Source organism: Camelus bactrianus, chromosome 36, assembly GCF_048773025.1.
Source record: "Camelus bactrianus isolate YW-2024 breed Bactrian camel chromosome 36, ASM4877302v1, whole genome shotgun sequence".
Lineage (NCBI taxonomy): Eukaryota > Metazoa > Chordata > Mammalia > Artiodactyla > Camelidae > Camelus > Camelus bactrianus.
The window spans coordinates 618,776-637,669 of NC_133574.1; the positions used below are offsets into that span (position 1 = coordinate 618,776).

The window sequence follows — 18,894 nt, forward strand, 5'->3', positions numbered from 1 at the left end:
GGTCAGTTGCGGCCCCGCCGACTTTTCCGATTGGCTCCCGGTGCTCCCGCCGCGACTGCGATTGGCCCCCGGCCGTTGCTCCGGCGACGCGGGTTGTTGTGGTTCCGCGCCGCCCTGGGAGTTTGGGATTGGTCCCAGACGCCGGCCGAAACAGACTCGCCTCGGACGCTACGGGTGGCGTCCACCTAGGCCCCGGGCCCCCCCGGCCCGCAGGTGAGCGGGGCCGGCCGGCCAGGGCGCGGCGCGGGGCCCCTGGGGCCGGCTGCCAGCCGCCGTCCTCTCTGCGGGGACGTGCGCGCGCCCCCTGCGCCCCGGCAGGTGCAGGTGGGCGGGCGGAGCAGCGGCGCGGACGCGGCCGCCGCCGCTCGGCCCGGGCGACGCCGGCTCCTCCTCTCCGCGGGCGCCCGGCGCCGCGCGTCTCCCCCGGCAGGCATGCGGAACGCCAGCAAGGAGCTGCCCGGTGCCGCGAGCCGCTACGCTCCCTGCGGTGAGTGGCCCGGGGGGGGGGCGGGGCCCGCGTTGGCTCGCGCCCTGCGCGCGTGCGGAGGGGCCGCGGGGCGGGGTCAGACCGCCGCGGGGGCCCCCAGAACAAGCTCGCCCTGCTCCGGCGCCCCGTGTGGAGGCAGCTTACGGGGTGGCATGGGGTGGGGGGCGGTGGGGAACTACGCGTGTTTTTTCCCTACTTTCCGCAAAACCAGGCTACTCACTACTGCCTTCGCTGTTGGAGCAATAGCACCTCTGAAACTTTCCCTGTAACAGTAGCCCTGTGTAACTCTTAGGGCTCTCTCCTGGAATTTATGCAGTTTTCAGCTACATCCCGTGTGTTTCATGCATTACCTATTTCTTGCTCCCACCCGAGACCCCAAGCAAGGTCTCCTGCTTTCCGCGGCTGGACCCACGATGCAAGCCTTGGGTTCAAGCAGCAGGATTTGAAGCTGGGGGGAGGGAAGGAAGAAGTCCTGGGCGCTGTGATTTTTTTTTTTTTTTGGTGGAGGTGGGGGAGATAATTGGGTTTAATTTATTTTTAGAGGAGGGACTGGGGATTGAACCCAGGACCTCATGCTTGTAAGCATGAGCTCTACCACTTGAACTATACCCTCCCCTATGGGTGCTGTGATTTTGCCTTTGTTTTTATTGCTCCCCTCTTGAGAAGGTCTGGAGAAAGAGGGTGGAGAAGAGGGTCCTGGGAGGGCGAGGCAGGGTGGAGGTTGGCAGGCACACAGCAGCCACTTACTCCTGCCCAGAAGTGGGCAGCCTTCACGATCTAGGAATGCTTCTAGCCCAGAGCTCTGACTGTGACTGTATTGGTGACACTGTGGCTAGATCTGGAGTGGGGGAGGTCAGGAGACCTGGGTTCCCCTCCTCCCCTGCAGGCTCTCAGCCTTTGTCTGACTTCTCGGCGCCTCGGTTAGCAGCCTCGCCTGTAGGAACACTGCGAAAGACGGAGGCATGTGCCAGACACTGTTCTAAGCACCTTTACACACCTTTCACCTCAAAACAACCTGGCAGGGTACTGTTAACCCAGTTTATAGATGAGGCGAGGAGAGTTTTCAGGCGCTGCCCCTGGTGTCCGAGCCTGCAGCAGCCCAAAGGCAGGGTCCGGCGGGCGGTGATGGAGAGCCCGGCGGCTTAGACCAGAGAGCTGTGTCTTGTGGCCTCGCTCAGCCTGTCTTCGTATTGAGGCAACAAGGGTGCTCTGACCTAGCGCACGAGGAAATGGGTTGCTCCGTAAAGAAATCTGCATGATGGTCAGTGATCTGGTGTCATATAAGTACTGATGTTTAAAAAAAAATTTTTTTTAATGGAGGTACTGGGGTTTGAACCCAGGACCTCATGCAAGCTAAGCACATGCTCTACCACTGAGCTATACCCTCCCCCCAAGTACTGGTGGTTTTTGAGTGTGTGTGGGGTGGGGAGTGGAGAAGGGAGGGGGGTGGTAACAGCGGGTTCACAGTGACCCCTGCCCCGGCTCTCTGAGCATCTTTGCACGCAGTTATAAAAGGCCAACCAGGTTAGTGCTCAGTGCCTGCCCGAAGCGTCCAGTAATGAGAAGGCGTAGCAGGCGCCCTGCTCTCTGGGGATTAATTAGTAATCAAAACCCAGGGAGGGAAAATGAAGCAGGAGTGGAACGCCTTCCGTCGGAGGGAGAAAATATTTGCGCTGAGTGTGATCAGAGGACGAGCCTGAACACTTGCTCTCGGCTGTTAAACCCCCGCTCCTGAGCCCGGGGAACAGTTCTGTACAGGTCTCCCAGTGGGCTTTTTTCCTGCTTTTCAGAGCCCTAGTGTTTTCACTGTGCTGTTCAGCTTGTTGCCGGCCTTTAGACATTTAAAAGGTTTTCCACGAGTATTCATCGTTAGGCAGGGAACCCGGCGTGAGCGCTAAGTGGAAATTGTGCAGATAAGCTTTCAGCTTTAGGGGACGGGTTACGTCTTGTTCTTGGGATCCTCCTGTGCTCCGACTGGGTGAGTCAGAGTCTCCAGAGCAAAGCACCAAGGAGATGTGTGCAGCTGTGTGTACACACACACACACACACACACATATTTTGCGTATGCACAGAGAGAGAGAGCAGTGGGGAGTGGGCCTTGTGCGGTCAGTCTTTTCTCCTCGGGCCTTGGACTGAGCGCACGCGGCCCACCCACACAGGGAGGAGTTCTCTCCTTTACCTAAAGTCTACTGATTTGAATGTTCATCAGGAAAGTGCCTTCTGGGTCACGTGCCAGACTAAACTGACACCTGAACTAGCCCAGCCCGCCTGCGTGAGCCTGCCGGCCTCAGACCCTGAGCGCCGTGCATTTTGGACGGCCGGTTCCAGGAAGAGCTCGTAAGCACAGGAGTCACTTGGGCCAGGATAGCGGCGTCTTTCTCCGTTCACAGCCTTCCTGCATCTTCTTTCCAAAGTGTTCAGTCGGCCGTGGTATCTGCTCTTGTATCTGGACACACGGTCAATCAGTTTCTGGTGCAGAGAGCCACCTGAAACACTGATAGAGTGTCCGAGTGTCCCCAGGCCTCCCCTCTGGACCCTGATGACTTCAGGTCCCCGGGCTTCTGCCCACACCTCCTTGCTCCAGCCGGGGACTCTCGGGGCACCCCCAGGGCAGCCTGCAGGGCTCCGTGCTGGGTGCCACTGAGGGGGCCCCGGGGCTCTGCCAAGGCCAGTTCAGCTCCATGGCCATGGCCCCTCCCTCCGGGGGCTCAGATCAAGGTGGGCATGGAGGCTGGCCTTGGTTTACGTCTGTCCTCTCCCACCTGTCCCTTCAGGGGACTTGTCCCCGAGAAATCGCACCCTCTTTATTACACTCACCAAGCTTCAGCTTTGGGGGCCCCAAGTTGTTTCCGTGGGAGCCACTCTCAGCGCCCCCATCGCTGGAATCTGTGGGAGATGGTTTCCCCCGGCACGAGGCTGTCCAGGCCAGTCCTTCCCCGCTGCCACCCCCCACCTCTGCTCAGCAGCTCCGCGCAGCCCCGGTCCCCTGTCCTCGGACTTCCCAGGCTGTCCCACTTTGGCCTCAAGCACAGGGAAAGTGGAGGGCTTGTGTGGGGAGGGCTTGGCATCGGAGGGGCGGGCCTGCCTGAACGCTTGCCCCCCGGCTGGGACCAGGGCCTATGGGGGCTTCAAATAAGGCTTTTCAGCACATGAGCCCCGCCCCCCTACCCTTGCCAAGTGGGTAAACGTGCTCCGTAAGGCTGTGGCTTCTGAGACAGAGTTCAGAGCTCAGGGTTTTTAATGTCCTGAGTTGATCAAATCTTGGCCAACATTTGGTCACACATTCCAGACTTGCCTGTGGTGTTCTGAGTGACTCGGGGCCTCTCAGGACCGTGTATGCCCTGACGGGTCCAGAAATGCAGTCCAGTCCCAAATCCAAGTGGTACTGAGAGAAAGAGAGCGAGAGTGAGAGCCCACACGGGACTTGGCCACGTCGCTGGGAAAGGCTCTGCTGTCACTGCCTCGGGGCAGAGGGGCAGCCTGGAGCGGAGAAGCCAGCAGGCCTCCCAGAAGGTGGCTCTCCCCTGCCGGGGGCCGTGGCCGCCTGTCTGCCTGCAGGTGGCCTTTAGGGACTGAATTACACGACCCGACCGGCAGGGTGATGCCCCATCACAGGTGTTCACGAGAGGGACGTTTCTCCTGGGTGGGTGTCCGGGGCTGGTGTCCTGGGCTGTTGTCCCCGAAGCTGGTGTCTGGGGCTGGTGCCCTGGGCTGGTATCAGGGCTGGTGTCCTGGGCTGTTGTCCCTGATGCTGGTGCCCTGGACTGGTGCCCGGGGCTGGTGTCCAGGGCTGGAGTACCATGCTCGTGTCCTGTGGAGGGTGAGACTCCCTCCCTGGCATAGCAGTCTTCTGCACAGTGGACCAAGCCAGCCTGGACTCCATGTGTGACACTGCGACCCTGGCCTCCCCCCGCCCCAGACTGGTACTACCACCTTCCTGTGAAGCGGTCTGAGAAGGCCGTGGACGCCCCGCCGGCGTCCCAGATCCCAGGTCTCAGCGGTCTGCGGGAGGCCCCCAACGGGCACACGCCAGGGACACGGAGGTACTGGATCAAGGAGACAGACTCGGAGTATGTGAAGCTGGCCAAGCAGGGCGGCCGGCCCGGTAAGCGGGGCGTGTGCGTGTGTGTGTGTGTGTGTGTGTGTGTGAGAGACACAGTCCTTCTGGCCATCGTGTCTTCCCCGTAAAAACATGACTGCAAAATCTGTGAGCTGTGCCCAAGGCCGTTGGACGTTCAGGGTAGTGGATGCACTCCGGGCAGTGCCATGTTCATGAGAAAGACCATTTCTGGCGCACAGCATCATGTCTCAGTCATACATACAAACACATATATTCCTTTTCATGTTCTTTTCCATTAAAGGTTATTACAAGGTATTGACTGCAGTGCCCTGTGCTGTGCAGTAGGACTGCGTTGTGTGTCTCTTTGGGGTGTAGCAGATGTCAGCCTGGGGCAAGCACCCCGCTAGGGATGGGTGGATGCCGCGCACAGGTGCTGGCTCAGCACCAGGTCAGGGAGGGGAGTGCGAGGGGCACGAAGGCTGTCCCCCCCAGCCCATCTCAGCAGGTGCACAGGCAGGTGAGGATCAGGGACGCCCTGGAGCCCAGGGGACCCCGAGGAGCACTCCCAGTGAGCTTGTTGACTGTAAGCCGCCTGCAGGTGATGCGTGTGGCAGGGGTGGGGTGGGGGGAATCGGGGGGCGGGGGGCGGGCGCTCACAGCGGCGTCTTTCTGGCTTTGAGATCTGTTGAAGCACTTCGCCCCCGGGACCAGGAAAGGCTCCCCGGCTGCCTACTCCTTGCCAGACTGGTACGTCCACCACAGCAAGCCCCCGACGACCGAGCAGAGACCGTGAGTGTCCCGACACCGCAAGCGTCCCCTGACCCTGCGGCCCGCCCACCTCCCCCAGACACCAGGCGGGAGGGCGCCCGGCCGTCCCACGGCTCCCGGACTCGGACTCGGACTCGCAGCGTCCACGCGGCACCCTGCAGCCCGGGGAGGGAGCCTGAGCCAATGGTGGGCTCTGGGCGATGGGGGCTTTGCGGCTGGGGCTCTTGGAGGGTCCAGTGGGCTGGCACCCCCTCCTCCCTGCTGTCCCCACGTGGACCCTGCTGGCCTCTGTTCCCGTCTGCCCCCGTCCCTGCTGTCTGCTCCCGCCCGCCCAAGTCCTCACCCGTCTCCCAGGCCCCCAGGGCGCCTCCTTTCTGGGCTCTTCTGGACGCTCAGAGGACATGGGGCTGGGAGGTGAGGGGAAGAGCTTTCCTTCCATGGAGCTGCGGTTTAACCCTGCCTCACTCCTGTCTGGAACCGGACCCCTCCTCTGTTATTTTGTCCCTGGGGGCTTCTTCCTGCCCGAGCGCATCCTCCACACGGAAGGGCTCCTCCGTCCCTGACACGCAGTGGGTGGAGCCCAGGGCCCGCTGTCCGCCCCTCTCACACCTGCACTTGCCCCGTGCCCAGCCGGTGGGCCTGAGTGTGGCGTCTCCTCCTGGGTCCTGCCGTCACCTCCCCGCCTGCATCCCTGGCCTCCAAGCTCCCTTCTTCCAGCCACTGTCTCGGGATTGGTGGGAGCCCTTCTTTCCTGTCTCTGCTGATCCCCCAGCATCTCCCCTGCTCAGACCTGGCGGGTCACTGCCAGGCACCGCATCCTGGAGGCCCCCCACCCCGTCTCCCTGCTCCCCTCCCCCTCCCCGCTAGGGGCTGGGGTTCTGTCCGCGCAGAAGTGGGGGCCCAGAGAATGGGGGGAGCAGATTTTCAGTTTCGTGGGGGGCAGTGCTGCTGCTGGGGGTGGAAGGGAGGGAGGAGGGAAGCGGGCAGGGAGGGGGGGGAGGACCAGCAGGTGGCGCTGAGCACCGCCGGCCCCTTCCGTCTGCTCCTGCAGAATCCCGGCTGTGTCCCTGCCTGACTACATGGTGTACCAGGAGTTCAGCCCCGACCGGGCCGACGGCAGCTACGAGTGCAGAAGGGGGCCGTTCGACTTTGACGTGAAGACGGTTTGGCAGAGGGAGGCTGAGGAACTGGAAAAGGAGAAGAAAAAGGTGATGGGCCCCTAACCGGCCGCCTGGCCTTGCTGGCCGCCCCGAACTCGCCCCATGCCTCGTGCCCCTCGTGGCTGTGACGTCCCTCGGGTCCCGCGTGTGTTAGGTGTGACCTGCTGAGGGGCAGGAGGTCACGTAACGTTAGCTTCCTTGTTCTCCTTGTGAGTGTGGACCCTGCGAGGTGAGACTGCCCTTCACTAAGTGGGCTGGAGCTCACCTGGGAGACGCTGGCTGCCCCTTCTCCCCCGGCGAACGCGGGAGGGACGTTCCGTGTTGACCCATCGTCCCATCTCTGGACAAGCCCGCTCTGTGTAAGGCTCTCACTGAAGCTCCCTGGAGTCCTCTTTGCTGACATAAGGGAACCGGGGTGGCGCTCTCTTCTGTGCATGCCTGTGGGTGCGCCCGACATCGAGGTAGCGCGGGCTCCGAGGAGACAGGCTTGCAGGGATGTGTGTTTCCAACGCGCACCGGGAACGCATGGGCCATCTCTGGTGGGGGCCCCGTGGTCGTGCTGTCTTGGCTGGAAGGCCTTCAATGCCCAGGGCTGCCGAGCTCTGAGGTCTGAGGCCCCCCGTCCTTCCTGGGACGTGAGGATTTCTGGCTGGACTGGTGATGGTCACACTCAAATGCGCAGCAGCGTTTTGGTGACGTGCAGGCCTGGCCATCCTCACTGATGAGGGAGAGGCTGTGTGCTGCCTGGCTCTGGCCTTGCGGTGCCGGGACGCCCTGTGTCCACCCCCGGCCTCGCTTCTCCGGGTCTGGTTTGGAGAGAAACCCGGGCAGTTTATTTTGGGGTTCGGGAGGTTGAACACCATGAGGAATGCTTGTTGTCTGCAACGGGCCAGCCATGTACCCCCAGGATGATCTACCCCTCCTCCAGCCCTGATGCTGGCTTTGGGTCGTTTGCACCATCAATGGAATGGATGACTCCCCCCAACCCCAGATGCTTGGGTCTTTTATTTATTTATTGAAGTCTAGTCAGTTTACAATGTTGTATTAACTTCAGGGGTACAGCATAGTGATTCAGTTATACATACATATGATTTATTCTTTTTCAGATTCTTTTCCATGATAGGTTATTACAAGGTATTGAAAAGCATTCCCTGTGCTGTGCAGTAGGACCTTGCTGTTTATCTGTTTCATATGTAGTAGTGTGTATTTACAAATCTTGAACTCCCAGTTTATCCCTTCTCACCCTCTTTTCCCCCTGGTAACCATAGATTTGCTCTCTATGTCTGTGAGTCTGTTTCTGTTTTGTGAATTAGTTCATTTGTGTTCTTTTTTTTTTAAGATTCCACATATGAGTGATCTCATATGGTATTTTTCTTTCTCTTTCTAGCTTACTTCACTTAGAATGACAATCTCCAGGGCCATACATGTTGCTGCAAATGGCATGATTTCATTGTTTTTCATGGCTGAGTAGTATTCCATTGTATAAATATACATCTTCTTTATCCAGTCATCTGTTGGTGGGTATTTAGGCTGTTTCCATGTCTTGGCTGTTGTAAATGCTGCTGCTGTGAACACTGGGGTGCAGGTGTCTGTTTGAATTAAGGTTCCCTCCAAATACACACCCAGGAGTGGGATGGCTGGATTGCTCTAGGACCCTCCCTAATGTGCTCCATAGTGGCTGCTCCAGTTTACAGCCTTAGTGTTTCTCACTGTTACTCATTCCCTGTCTCCTCCCGGGCTGGTGCGTCTTTCCTGGAACACTGCAGCTGCTCCTGAATCCCTCAGGTCTCTCTGACGTGACCGTCACGTGTGGTGGGGTTATCGCTGAGCTGTGTTTTACTGGGGCTGTTTGCCAGTAAAGTAAGGCCACACTGCAGTCCCGTCCCGCGAGGCTCGTGCTCTGGCTTCTGTGTGTTTTCTCCCCTCAAGCAGCCGAGCTGCTGGATGCCCTCCCCTAAATCAGGGCCTTGTGTGTGTCTCCGCACAGGTGAGGCTGCCAGCCATTAACTCCAAGTACCCCGGCAGAGTGGGGACCCCGCTGGGCCCCAAGGACCCTGCAGGAAGCAGAATCTCCCTCCCGCCCATGTGAGTGCCCGGGCGGCCCGAGGCTGTCTGGATCTGGGAGGTCTGGGCGCGGGGCTTTGGTCCACATGGCAGCAGTGAGGACACGGCTGCAACACACAATGCTGACGTCGGCCCGGTGATGCTCCCCACCAGCAACTTGGACGTTGCAGCTTCCCATGGCCCGGCCCCGGCTGCTGGCTTCTTGTTCCGTTTACCTTCCCCCTGACAGCCCCTGGGCCCCTGGGCCCCTGTGAATGGCATCCACCCCATTGCCCGGCGAATGTAGCGCTGGTCCCACGTGCTCTCGCCAATGTCAGCCTGCGCCCCACCTGGGGACCCGCCCTCACCAAAGCTCGCCTTCAGGGCTGGGCCACGTGTCCGTCCACGTGTGTGCCACTCAGCCCTGACATTCTCTGTCACCAAGGCCTGGACCCTGGGTCCGTGCTCAGGTCTGTAGCTGGATGACCTGTCGGCGCCCTGACGCTCGGTTAATCCCCCAGTGGAGAGTGAAGCCCCATCCTCTTCACTTCCCCAGAATCCTAGTTCAGGGCTAGAGTCAGTGCCATGGATTGTCTGACTAACTCTTCACATGGCTTCTTGTCCTGTAGGGGGTGGTGGGGAGGGGCGTGGGGACAATGCATCAGTTACATTACGTGAGACAGATTGTACAAGGCCCCATGCTCAGGCTGGGAGCACAAAAAAACTTACAAACACCTGTGTGTCCAGGTCTGTATGTTTATCCACCTGTAGAGAGCCCGCCAGCGCCAGTAGGAAGACCCTTAACATCGGAGTAAGTGACCGGTGATTTACAGCCCGAGGCTCGGAGAGGCTAGGTGACGGGTGTCACCTGTCCGACTGTCACCTTCCCTGCCGCTCTCTGTTGAGATCTGCGGAGATGCAGCCACAGGGGTCAGTGACACAGGGAGGGCGAAGCTGTGCAAAGAGGCAGCAGATGACCTTCACGGTGAACAAGGAGGGGCTCACACAGAAGGTCCTAATCTGTCGGAAAAAGGCAGCGTCTGGGCCCCTCACTGGACCCAGGGCGTTGTGCTCTGAGGAAGGCGTCCCCGCAAAGTGGTGGAATCTGTTCTCTGATCGGCTGTTAGTTAGGGAGGAAGGTTTTGGGAACTGAACTGAGGACCTGCTCGCTGTGTACAGCGGATGCTCGGAGGGGTGCCTCCTTCTGCTTACAAACGGAGGGAGGGGCTGAGAGAGAGAGAGACTCTCCCTTACGTCCTGGGGGCAGCAACGCATCTGACTCGCCACCTGTACCTTCGCTGGGAGCGCTTCTGGATCATCGTTACCTTCTGTACTTCAGCTTACATTAATTTTTCTCTTTTTGAGGCCTGGTCAAAAAACCAGTTCACCCACAGACTTTTCCAAACTTATTAGCAACGGATACAAGGATGAGTGGTTACAGCAGCAACCGGACGCAGACAAGAGGGCCCCGCAGACGTCCGGAGCAGCCGCGCCGGCGCCGTCCCAGGGGAACCCCGAGGGGCGCCAGGACGCAGCGCCGCGCCCAGGCCCGGAGGCCCCCCCAGGTGACATGCGTGGCCCCCGAGACGGGGCGCCCGGCTCTCACTGCCTGTCTCGCAGCGCGGGGTCTGGAGCCCGCGTGCGGAACCCACGGGAGCGCTGGGTCACAGACGCACGGGGGGAATGCGCGCTCTGGTTTTTCCTCCTTGTTCACATGGACAGCGAGAGTCGTTCTGTCTGCGGCTGTCCATTTTCTCTCAGTTGTCAAAAGTTCTGATGCCTCCTGTGGGTGCCACACACGTGAGGTCCGTTTTCATCTCCTGGATCCAGAGGGTTCCGGCCCGTGCGGTGCTCGCTCTTCTCGGGGGCTGCGTCCTCGGAAGCCCTCCGCTCCCGAAAAGAGCGCGCAGTTCAGACTCGGAACCGCTCCACTCTCAGCGCCTCTTAAACTTCGTTACTAAACTTTGCACCGTTTAGACGTGTCCCTGTGATTAGCTGTCAAAATGCTCTCCTGTTCTGATTGTTAAGTCTTGGTCACGGGTAGACCCAGTCTTGTTTTGGGGCATGTCCATCTTAACATCTATGCAGTGTTATGTTTAGTTCCTAAAACTCTACAGATCACTGACCATTTATTACTTATGACTTTTTTTCACTCTTGAGGCCTCCTTTCTCTGAGAAGGCAGGTTATGTTTCTCTCTTTTTTTAAAAACTATTTGTCTTTTTTTTGTTTGTTTGGGTTTTTTTGGGGGGGGTAATTAGGTTTATTTATTTTTATTTATTAACGAAGGTGCTGGGGATTGAACCCAGGACCCTGTGCACGCTAGGTTAAACACTTTACCACTGAGCTGTACCTTCCCCCCTTTTGAATTTTATTTAGTTAATTATTATTATTTTTATTTTGGCGGGTGAGGTAATTAAGTTTATTTTTTTTAGCGGAGGCACGGAGGATTGAACCCAGGACCTCGTGCGTGCTAAGCACGCGCTCTCCCACTGAGCTGCACCCTCCCCTCGTCATGTCCTGCCTCTTTAAGTGTCTTACGTGTTGTTTTGTACGTGTGGCCTCTGCTGGCCTCTCCCCGTCCCTCGGGCACCACGCTGGCCCTGCCGTGTGTTCATGACACACCCCCTCCCTCCACTGTCCCAGTGGGTAAGTGGCAGGTTCACCCGATGTTAAAAAGTGCCCCTTTTGAGCTTTTCTGTGTCAGTTTTCTTCTATGATGTCATTGAAAGTAATTCCAGTCTTTGACGAATTTTTTTTTAAGTAGTTATTCAAAGTAATCGTTCTTTTAAACCATAGCCTGTTTTATTAAGCTGAACAACTGATGCACTTTTGCTCTTTATTACAGAGCCTTCTCCTCCAAGTGAGTATGTGCAGATGCCGACCTGCATCCAAATGTTACAAGTGTCTCACACACAAAAGCCAACGGCCGTGGCCCTTCAAGTGGAAGGGTGTCGGGAGCCCGGGCCGCCCCTCTGCAGCCTGCGCGCCGTCTAACTGCGAAAGCCAGACTTCCGGAAGCACAGCTGGGGGCAGCAGGGGAGGACCCCTTACACTGCGGCAGCAGGGTTATCCTGTTACGCGCATCCTGCGTGCTTCAGTTCCGTTCGGAGACATACGTTTTATCACACATACGTGGGAGATGTGGTTTCAATAGCGGTAACGGGAAGTGGACGGCCTTGGGAGGGCTCAGGCAGAAGCAGGTGCAGCGGGCCCAGAGGGCGCCTCGGGGGACGGCTCGGGGTTTTCAGCGTTGGTCTCCCGCGTGGTCTCAAGTAGGTAGAATTTACTTCCCCGCCACACACACATCTGACCTACTCAAGGAACTACCGTCCGATGTTAGGATACGGGCATGAACTTGCTGTTGGGAAAATAACCACCACGCGCGTTACATAATCTGTGGGTTGAAATTGGGAGCAAGACTTGCTTGGTCACAGAAGACATTTTTTTTTGAAGTCTAGTCAGTTTACAGCGTTGTGTCAATTTCTGGGGCACAACATCGTGTTTCAGTCACACGTACACACACATGTATTCCTTTTCATATTCTTTTTCATTATAGGTGACTGCAGGACACTGAATATAGTTCCCTGTGCTGTGCAGGAGGCCCTGGTTGTTTATCTGTTTTATACATAGTAGTCAGTACCTGCAAACCCCAAAATCCCAGTTTATCCCTTCCCACCCCCTCTACCCCCTGGTAACCGTAAGTTTGTTTTCTGTGTCCGTGCGTCTGTTTCTGTTTTGTAAATAAGTTCATTTGTGTCTTTTTTTTAGATCCCACATATGAGTGATCTCATATGGTGTTTTTCTTTCTCTGTCTGGCTTACTTCACTTAGAATGACATTCTCCAGGTCCATCCATGTTGCTGCAAATGGCGTTATTTTATCATGTTTCGTGGCTGAGTAGTATTCCATTGTATAAATATACCACAGCTTCTTTATCCAGTCATCTGTCGATGGACATTTAGGCTGTTTCCATGTCTTGGCTGTTGTAAATAGTGCTGCTATGAGCATTGGCGTGCAGGTTTCTTTTCAAATTAGAGTCAGAAGAAATTTTTAATGGTTCACAGCTAGCGGAGGACTGAGCAGGCAGTAAAGCCCTGTAATGGGGTGGATCCCCCATGGTTGACCCGACCTGCTCTGCGCATCTCCCAGGTAGCTGAGGTGTCCTCTGTCCCCAGAGTGTCTGACCCTCGCCCGGGGCTGCCACCGGCCTCGGCTCCGCATCTCCTCTTCTGTCCTCCTTGGCTTCTTCACAGCCAGCAACAGCCGACCCAGAGGACTTTTTCCTTCCGTTGGGCGCCTGCCGCTGTAACTGGACCCCATTCCAGCTTCTTGAGTCTTTCCTCCCCTCCATGGGACACAGGACTATTCTGTTTTTCTTACTGCAGTTTTTGCAGCCATTCTAGGTGCTTTGGGCGTGCCACCAAGCTGGCCTTTAGCTAAGGGGCACAGTGTTGTCCTGGGACAGAGGGACAGTAACACAGGTGCGCAGGGCTCATTGTCCAGGGATCAGAGCCACGCGGTGTCCTCCGGGGCCAGGGGGCAAGCCGACAGGTCGGGCTGAGCCGGACCCGCGCCCACACCCCCACGTGCAGGCGTGACCCCGGCATTCCCACTCCGTCTCGTCTACGGTGTGCACCTCGGGGACTGGTGTTTCCAGTGTAAGCTTTGTGCCTGTGGGTGGCACTGTGCACTAGGCTTTTTGTGTAGACTTCAGGAATAGTCCTTATAAATAGGTACACAGATATGTAATTTCTTTTATTTAAAATTAAGACGATATTGGAAAGGGTATCGCTCAAGTGGTGGAGCGCATGCTCAGCCCCCGGCAGGACCTGGGTTCAATCCCCAGTGCCGCCTCCAAGCGGAAATCAATGAGTAAGACCCATTCCTTCCCCCTCAGAGAACAAACAACTCAAGTAAAATCAAGACGTTAATTTTTTTTTTTTTTTAGTTTATTAAAAAAAGTGTCATGCTTGCCCATCTCTTTACCCATCGGCTCTTTTCTTTGTTCCGCTTTGCAGGTCCGTCTGCATCAACTCCAGCAGAGCTCGAATAAGCCTCGATCCGGTACGCGTTTAGGATCGCTTCCTCACGTGATCTACGTAACAGCTCTGTTTCTGAGGCCCCTGCTACATGTGATTAACATAGATGCTTGTGGACTAGTTCACCTGAGGGCAGACTTGCCGCCACCGGTGCGTAGGCGTGCAGGTGTCGGGGTCTGTTCCTTGCATTTCTCTGGGACGTCGCGCAGGTGGCCCTGCTGATTCTCCGCCTTGCTGGCCGGGGGTGTCCCCGTGTCTGGGGACAGCCACTCCCCTCCGACTGTGTGGACCCCCACTGACACTATCTCTATAGAAATGGATTGTTTAGACTCCCTCCAAAAGCTTGAAGCCTTTCTCATACTCGGTCTGTCATCTTTATAGAAATAATTTTTCTGTTACAAAAAAATATTTAATTCCAGGATATTGTGATACAGTTTATAACTAAGAAAAAGATACACTTACTATGCCTTGAAGTTTTAAACGTTCACTATAAAAACATTGTAGCATTTGGTACTTTTCACTGTTTGCTAATATTTTTTGGCATAAACTGAGATCCATAATATTAAACATTCATTATTTTGTATCCTTTAGGGAAAAACGTCTGATTTTCATATTTCATTTAGCAGTCTTAAAAACGTTTTCATCATCAGACTGAATTCTTGCATTTTATAAATTCTGTTACCGTTTGTATGCACTCAGCATAAAAGCGTAGTTTTGTGTTTTGTACGTTCAACATGTTAATAAAAGAATACTTTTCTGCTAGAGGATTTTCAGAGTCAGATAAAGGCAGAGAGCTTTCCACTTCTTTCCCAGAAGAAGGTTATTGTGCGCTGCTTACCTAAAACGTACACGTTTTCAGTGCTATGCTTGGTTGAGCACAGGTGTGCGGATCCTCTGGCCAGACTGGTGCTCCCGCGGGAGGAGGCTGCGGCCTGGAAGAGCGTGTGAACACGGCGGGCTGTGGGTGTTGAATGGAGACAGCGGGGCATCAGAGCAGGCGCTGGTTTTTCTCTTTTCTCCCTCCGCCCCCACCCTTCCTTCCTCCACCTCAGTCCTTACCCCATGCTCAGACCCTCACCCCGAGGAAAAACTGTCAGATACCAGCAGCCTACGAGCCTTGAACCCCCTTTTCAGGGTGTTCAAGTAACGGAAACCCGTGGTTTTGGGGGAGGACAGAATTTGGAGTCAGGACGTGAGACCAGGCCTGCTTCATGCGGGGCAGCCGGGGTCTGTGATTGGAAAAGCCAGTCCTGCAGGGACCCTTCTGCTTGCTGATACTCAACAAACACACACACAGTGAAACCAGAAGAGTCGCACATCCCATCTGCTTGTTCTGATGTAAAGGACTTTTTTTTCCAAAAGATAAAAAATATGGCAAGATCATACTAGATATAAATTGTCAGTTAAAATCCGCAAAATGTGTTTAATTAAATATGTGTATGCACACACACCCCACCTTGTAGTGCCCTGATTTTTTTTTTTAATTTTCAATTTTAATTTTTTTGGAGGGAGTGATTTGTTTTATTTACCTATTTGTTGGTAGAGGAGGTGCTGGGGATGGAACCCAGGACCTCTTGCATGCTAAGCACATGTTCTATGCCTGAGCTGCGCCCTCCCCTCCCTGCTCTGACGTGTCTTCTGACAGGCACCTGGCAACCTCAGATCACTGCAGCCTCAGCGCAGGGAGCTTAGCTCTGGGTCTCGCCTGCCTGTTTGTAAAAAGGAGGCACCTCCTATCCAAGGGTGAATCAAAGATCCACAAGGTTCCTAACACAATGTCTGACACGGTGTCAGCCGTAAAATCTAGTGCCAAATGATCACACATATGAGTGATGGTACCACATAAAAGATAAAATAACACAGACAAAGGACAAACCAGCACTGGAAATGTGAAAGGACACAAGCAGGAGGGTAAGAAATATTTTATTTTATTTTTAAATTTTATTCTGAGTTACAGTCAGTGTACAATGTTGGGTCAATTTCCAGCGCAGAGCACAATTTTTCAGTCATATATGAACGTACGTGTCCTCATTGTCGCATTCCTCTTCACCGTGAGCTACCCCGAGATCTAAAAAAAGACAAGAAAAGAAAAAGACAAATGAACGTAAATACAAAACAGAAACAGACCCGCAGGCATAGAATACAAACATGTGGTTGCCAGGGGGGAGGGGGTGGGAAGGGACAGACTGGGAGCTCGAGATTTGCAGATACTGACAAGCGAGGGCAATACACACAAGATCGTGTTCAACCCCTTTTGTCCCAAGAGAAGAAAGTTTGGGCGGCTTGGAAGCTATTTGTGCAATTTTAACAAGCTTAATACTGTGCTCTGCCCCCAAAAAAGCACAAATTCCGGTCCCACAGCGAACACTCCAGGTGGTAAGACGTAACTTACACACGAGATGTCCTTTGAGAGACGCCGCCCAGTGACCGACCCCAACGCTGTTCATAAATGCAGAGATTCTATTCTGAACCTGCCGTGTGTTGGTACTAAAAGTTCTGCGATACACTGTACTGTTTCTGCCTCAGAACGCCTTAATTTCTTTCCAGAAATATTTTTAATTGAAGTGTAGTCGATGCGCAGTAGTATTTAAGTTTATGGGTGCACAATATAGCGACCCACAATTTTAAAAGGTCACACCCCATAAGTTATTAGGAAATGCCGGCTGCATTCCCTGTGCTGTGCCATGGATCCCGGTGGCTTACTTCATCTCCTGTCCCTATGTTTTCCCGGCCCGCTTCCCACCTTCCACTGGTAACCACGAGTTTGTTCTCTGCATCTGTGGGCCTGCTTCTTTCTGGTTAAATTCACTCGTTTGCTGTGTTCATTGGATTCCACACAGAAGTGGTGTCTCACGGCACTTGTCTTTCTCTGTCTGACTTAGTTCAGTCCGCATAATGCTCTCCAAGCTCACCCACGTTGCCGCAAAAGGCTAGATGCTCCTATCCAGGGTGCAGGCATAGACTGACCCAGCAGGAGTCCTGCTGCAGGCAGGTCAGGGCGGTGAAACACCCAGGGTGGGGGACGAGGACTCTGATCAGATACCCCAGACATACAGGGTGACCCTATACCCGGCTCCCAGTCCCTTTGGGCTGCTAGAACAGGAGCAACAGACCGGGTGTCTTATACAGAAAAGAGGTTTATTTCCCGTAGGTCTGGAGGCTGGAGGTCTGAGCTCACGGTGGCAGCATGGCCGGGTTCTGGTGGGGACCCTCCTCTGCGCTGTGGACAGCCACGAGTTTTGTCCTCACGTGGTAGAGAGCAGAGTGGAGAAGCCAGATCCTGTTTGATTCTGATCAGGGCGCTAATCCCATCTCGGGGGCCGCACCCTCATGACCTCATCCGACCAGAACCCCTCCCAAAGCCGCCCCTCCTAGCACATTGCATTGTCCGGTGGGGCTTCAGCATACGAAGGTGGGGGAAATAAACAGCCCATGACACCAAGGGCGGGGAATTTCCACCAAATCCACTGGGCAGGATTCTTGCTAAAACTGGAGTCAGCAGGCAGAGCCCAGGGTGGGGCCCAGTGTAAAATCCACCAAGCATTTCCAGCGTCCCAGACAGGGCAAGACTGACACACAGATGACTAGGACGGGCCAGAAAACCCAGAAATCCTCGCACCAGCAAGCTCCACCAGCTTCTGACACGGCTGTGAAGCAATTCAGTGCAGGAAGGAGAGGCTTTTCAAGAAATAGCACCGCCGCCATGAACATGCATGTGCAAAAAAATCTGCCCCAAACCCAAAACCAAGAAGCTTCACCCAACCATCCCACCTAAAAATGGACCATGAACTTAGACCTAAAACCCAAAACTTTAATACAAAACTGTAGTCGAAAACAATAATATAAAACTCTACCCCGAAAATTAGAAATAAAAAAAAAAAACACTCAAGAAGATGCAATAATATAAAACTAAAACTTTGAGGGAAAAACACAGGAGGAAATCCTCACGATCTAGGGTGAGGCAAAGCGTTTTTAGACTCGGCGAAAAAGAAGCATGAGCTGCAAACGGGAACATGGCTAAGTTGATCTCATCAAACTTGAAAAAAAATTTCCCTGTGAAATTTCACATGAAGAGGATAAACAGACGAGCTACAGACTGGGAGAAATTATTTATAAATGACTCGTCCAATAAAGAATCCTCAAATCGCAACAAGAATAGCCAAAAACCCCAATGATCCAAGGAGATGAGAGGGGAAAGACATGAACGAGTTTTCACCACAGAGGACCCACGTCGAAGGTGCTGAGCATCACTCAACTTCAGGGAAATGCAAGTTAAAACCGCAGTGAGACATCGCTGAAATGGGAAGTAATGACACCAAGCACGGGGGAGGGGGAGTCAGGGAAAGTGGGTCTCACAGCCGCGGCTTGTGTGGACGTGACATACGGCAGCCGCTCTGGGAGACAGTCTGGCAGGTTCCCTTGAGATTAAATGCACGGCGACCACACAGCCCAGAATTTGCTCTCCTGGATTTTATCCCAGAGGAACGAAGACACGTTCATACAAAAACCTGCACGTTGAATTTCATCGCAGTTTTATCATGAACTCCTAAAACCGGACACCGCCTGGGTGTCTCCCAGCACGTGAGTGGTTAACAGGCCGGCGCACACACATCGTGGAACGCCGCTTGGCAACCAAAGGGAACCAGTGAGGGACGCACTCAGCATGGACGCATCTCCAGGGAATTCTGCTGAGTGGGAAAAGCCAGCTCCAAAAGCTGAGAGACTGTGTTTCCATGCACGTAGCGGTTTCAAAATGACAAGCCTTAGAAATTCAGGAGTGATTAGAGGGTGTGGGGCCTTGGGGGTGTGGGGGTGTGGAGGGGTGCTGGGGGGGAGATGGGGTGGGCTCTTGCAGGGCAATGAGGGGGCCTTTCGGGGATGGACGGTGAATTCAGTGTCTTGAACGTGCTGGTACCACAGTTGCATAAAACAAAACAGTACCAAAAAGCGGAGAAATCTGAAGAGGGGTGTGTCTGAATTTCGCACCCTGGCTCTGGTCCCTACTGCAATTCTGCAAAAGGTCGCCCTGGGGGAGGCCGGGGGAGGCCACGAGAGGTCACCTCTGGGTCATCCCGGACAACTTTGTCTTGGTTCATTCAGGCTGTCCTCACGTGGAGGAAGGGATGGGGGGGCTCTCCGGGTCTCCTCGATCAGGGGGGGCTCTGATCACAGCACCAGGGCTCCACCTCAGGGCCAAGTCACCTCCCAAAGGTCCCACCTCCTGAAACCGTCACCTTGGAGCCCGGATTTCAACATGAAAATTTCAGGAGAGGGGGAAATTACACATTCAGACCATAGCGGGCATCATAACCTTACATCTTCATACAATTTCACCAC

The 18,894-nt window shown here is 54.9% G+C and overlaps 1 protein-coding gene across 7 annotated transcripts; it reads left to right on the forward strand.

The window, feature by feature from the left end:
- Positions 1 to 152: 152 nt before the first annotated feature.
- C36H7orf57 (chromosome 36 C7orf57 homolog) lies at positions 153 to 14,147 on the forward strand. Of its 7 annotated transcripts, none has more exons than XM_074358672.1 (8): positions 161 to 487; positions 4,407 to 4,592; positions 5,228 to 5,336; positions 6,367 to 6,523; positions 8,463 to 8,560; positions 9,932 to 10,083; positions 11,365 to 11,379; positions 13,537 to 14,147. In XM_074358672.1, exons 1-8 carry the CDS (start codon positions 433 to 435, stop codon positions 13,569 to 13,571), a joined length of 807 nt encoding a protein of 268 aa, XP_074214773.1. In that variant the 5' UTR covers positions 161 to 432; the 3' UTR covers positions 13,572 to 14,147. The 7 variants fall into 7 exon arrangements, with proteins under 7 accessions (XP_074214774.1, XP_074214775.1, XP_074214776.1 ...); XM_074358668.1 differs by having other exon boundaries at positions 165 to 487; positions 9,884 to 10,083; XM_074358673.1 differs by lacking the exons at positions 11,365 to 11,379; positions 13,537 to 14,147 and adding an exon at positions 9,266 to 9,329 and having other exon boundaries at positions 153 to 487; positions 9,884 to 10,071.
- The last annotated feature ends 4,747 nt before the right edge of the window (positions 14,148 to 18,894 follow it).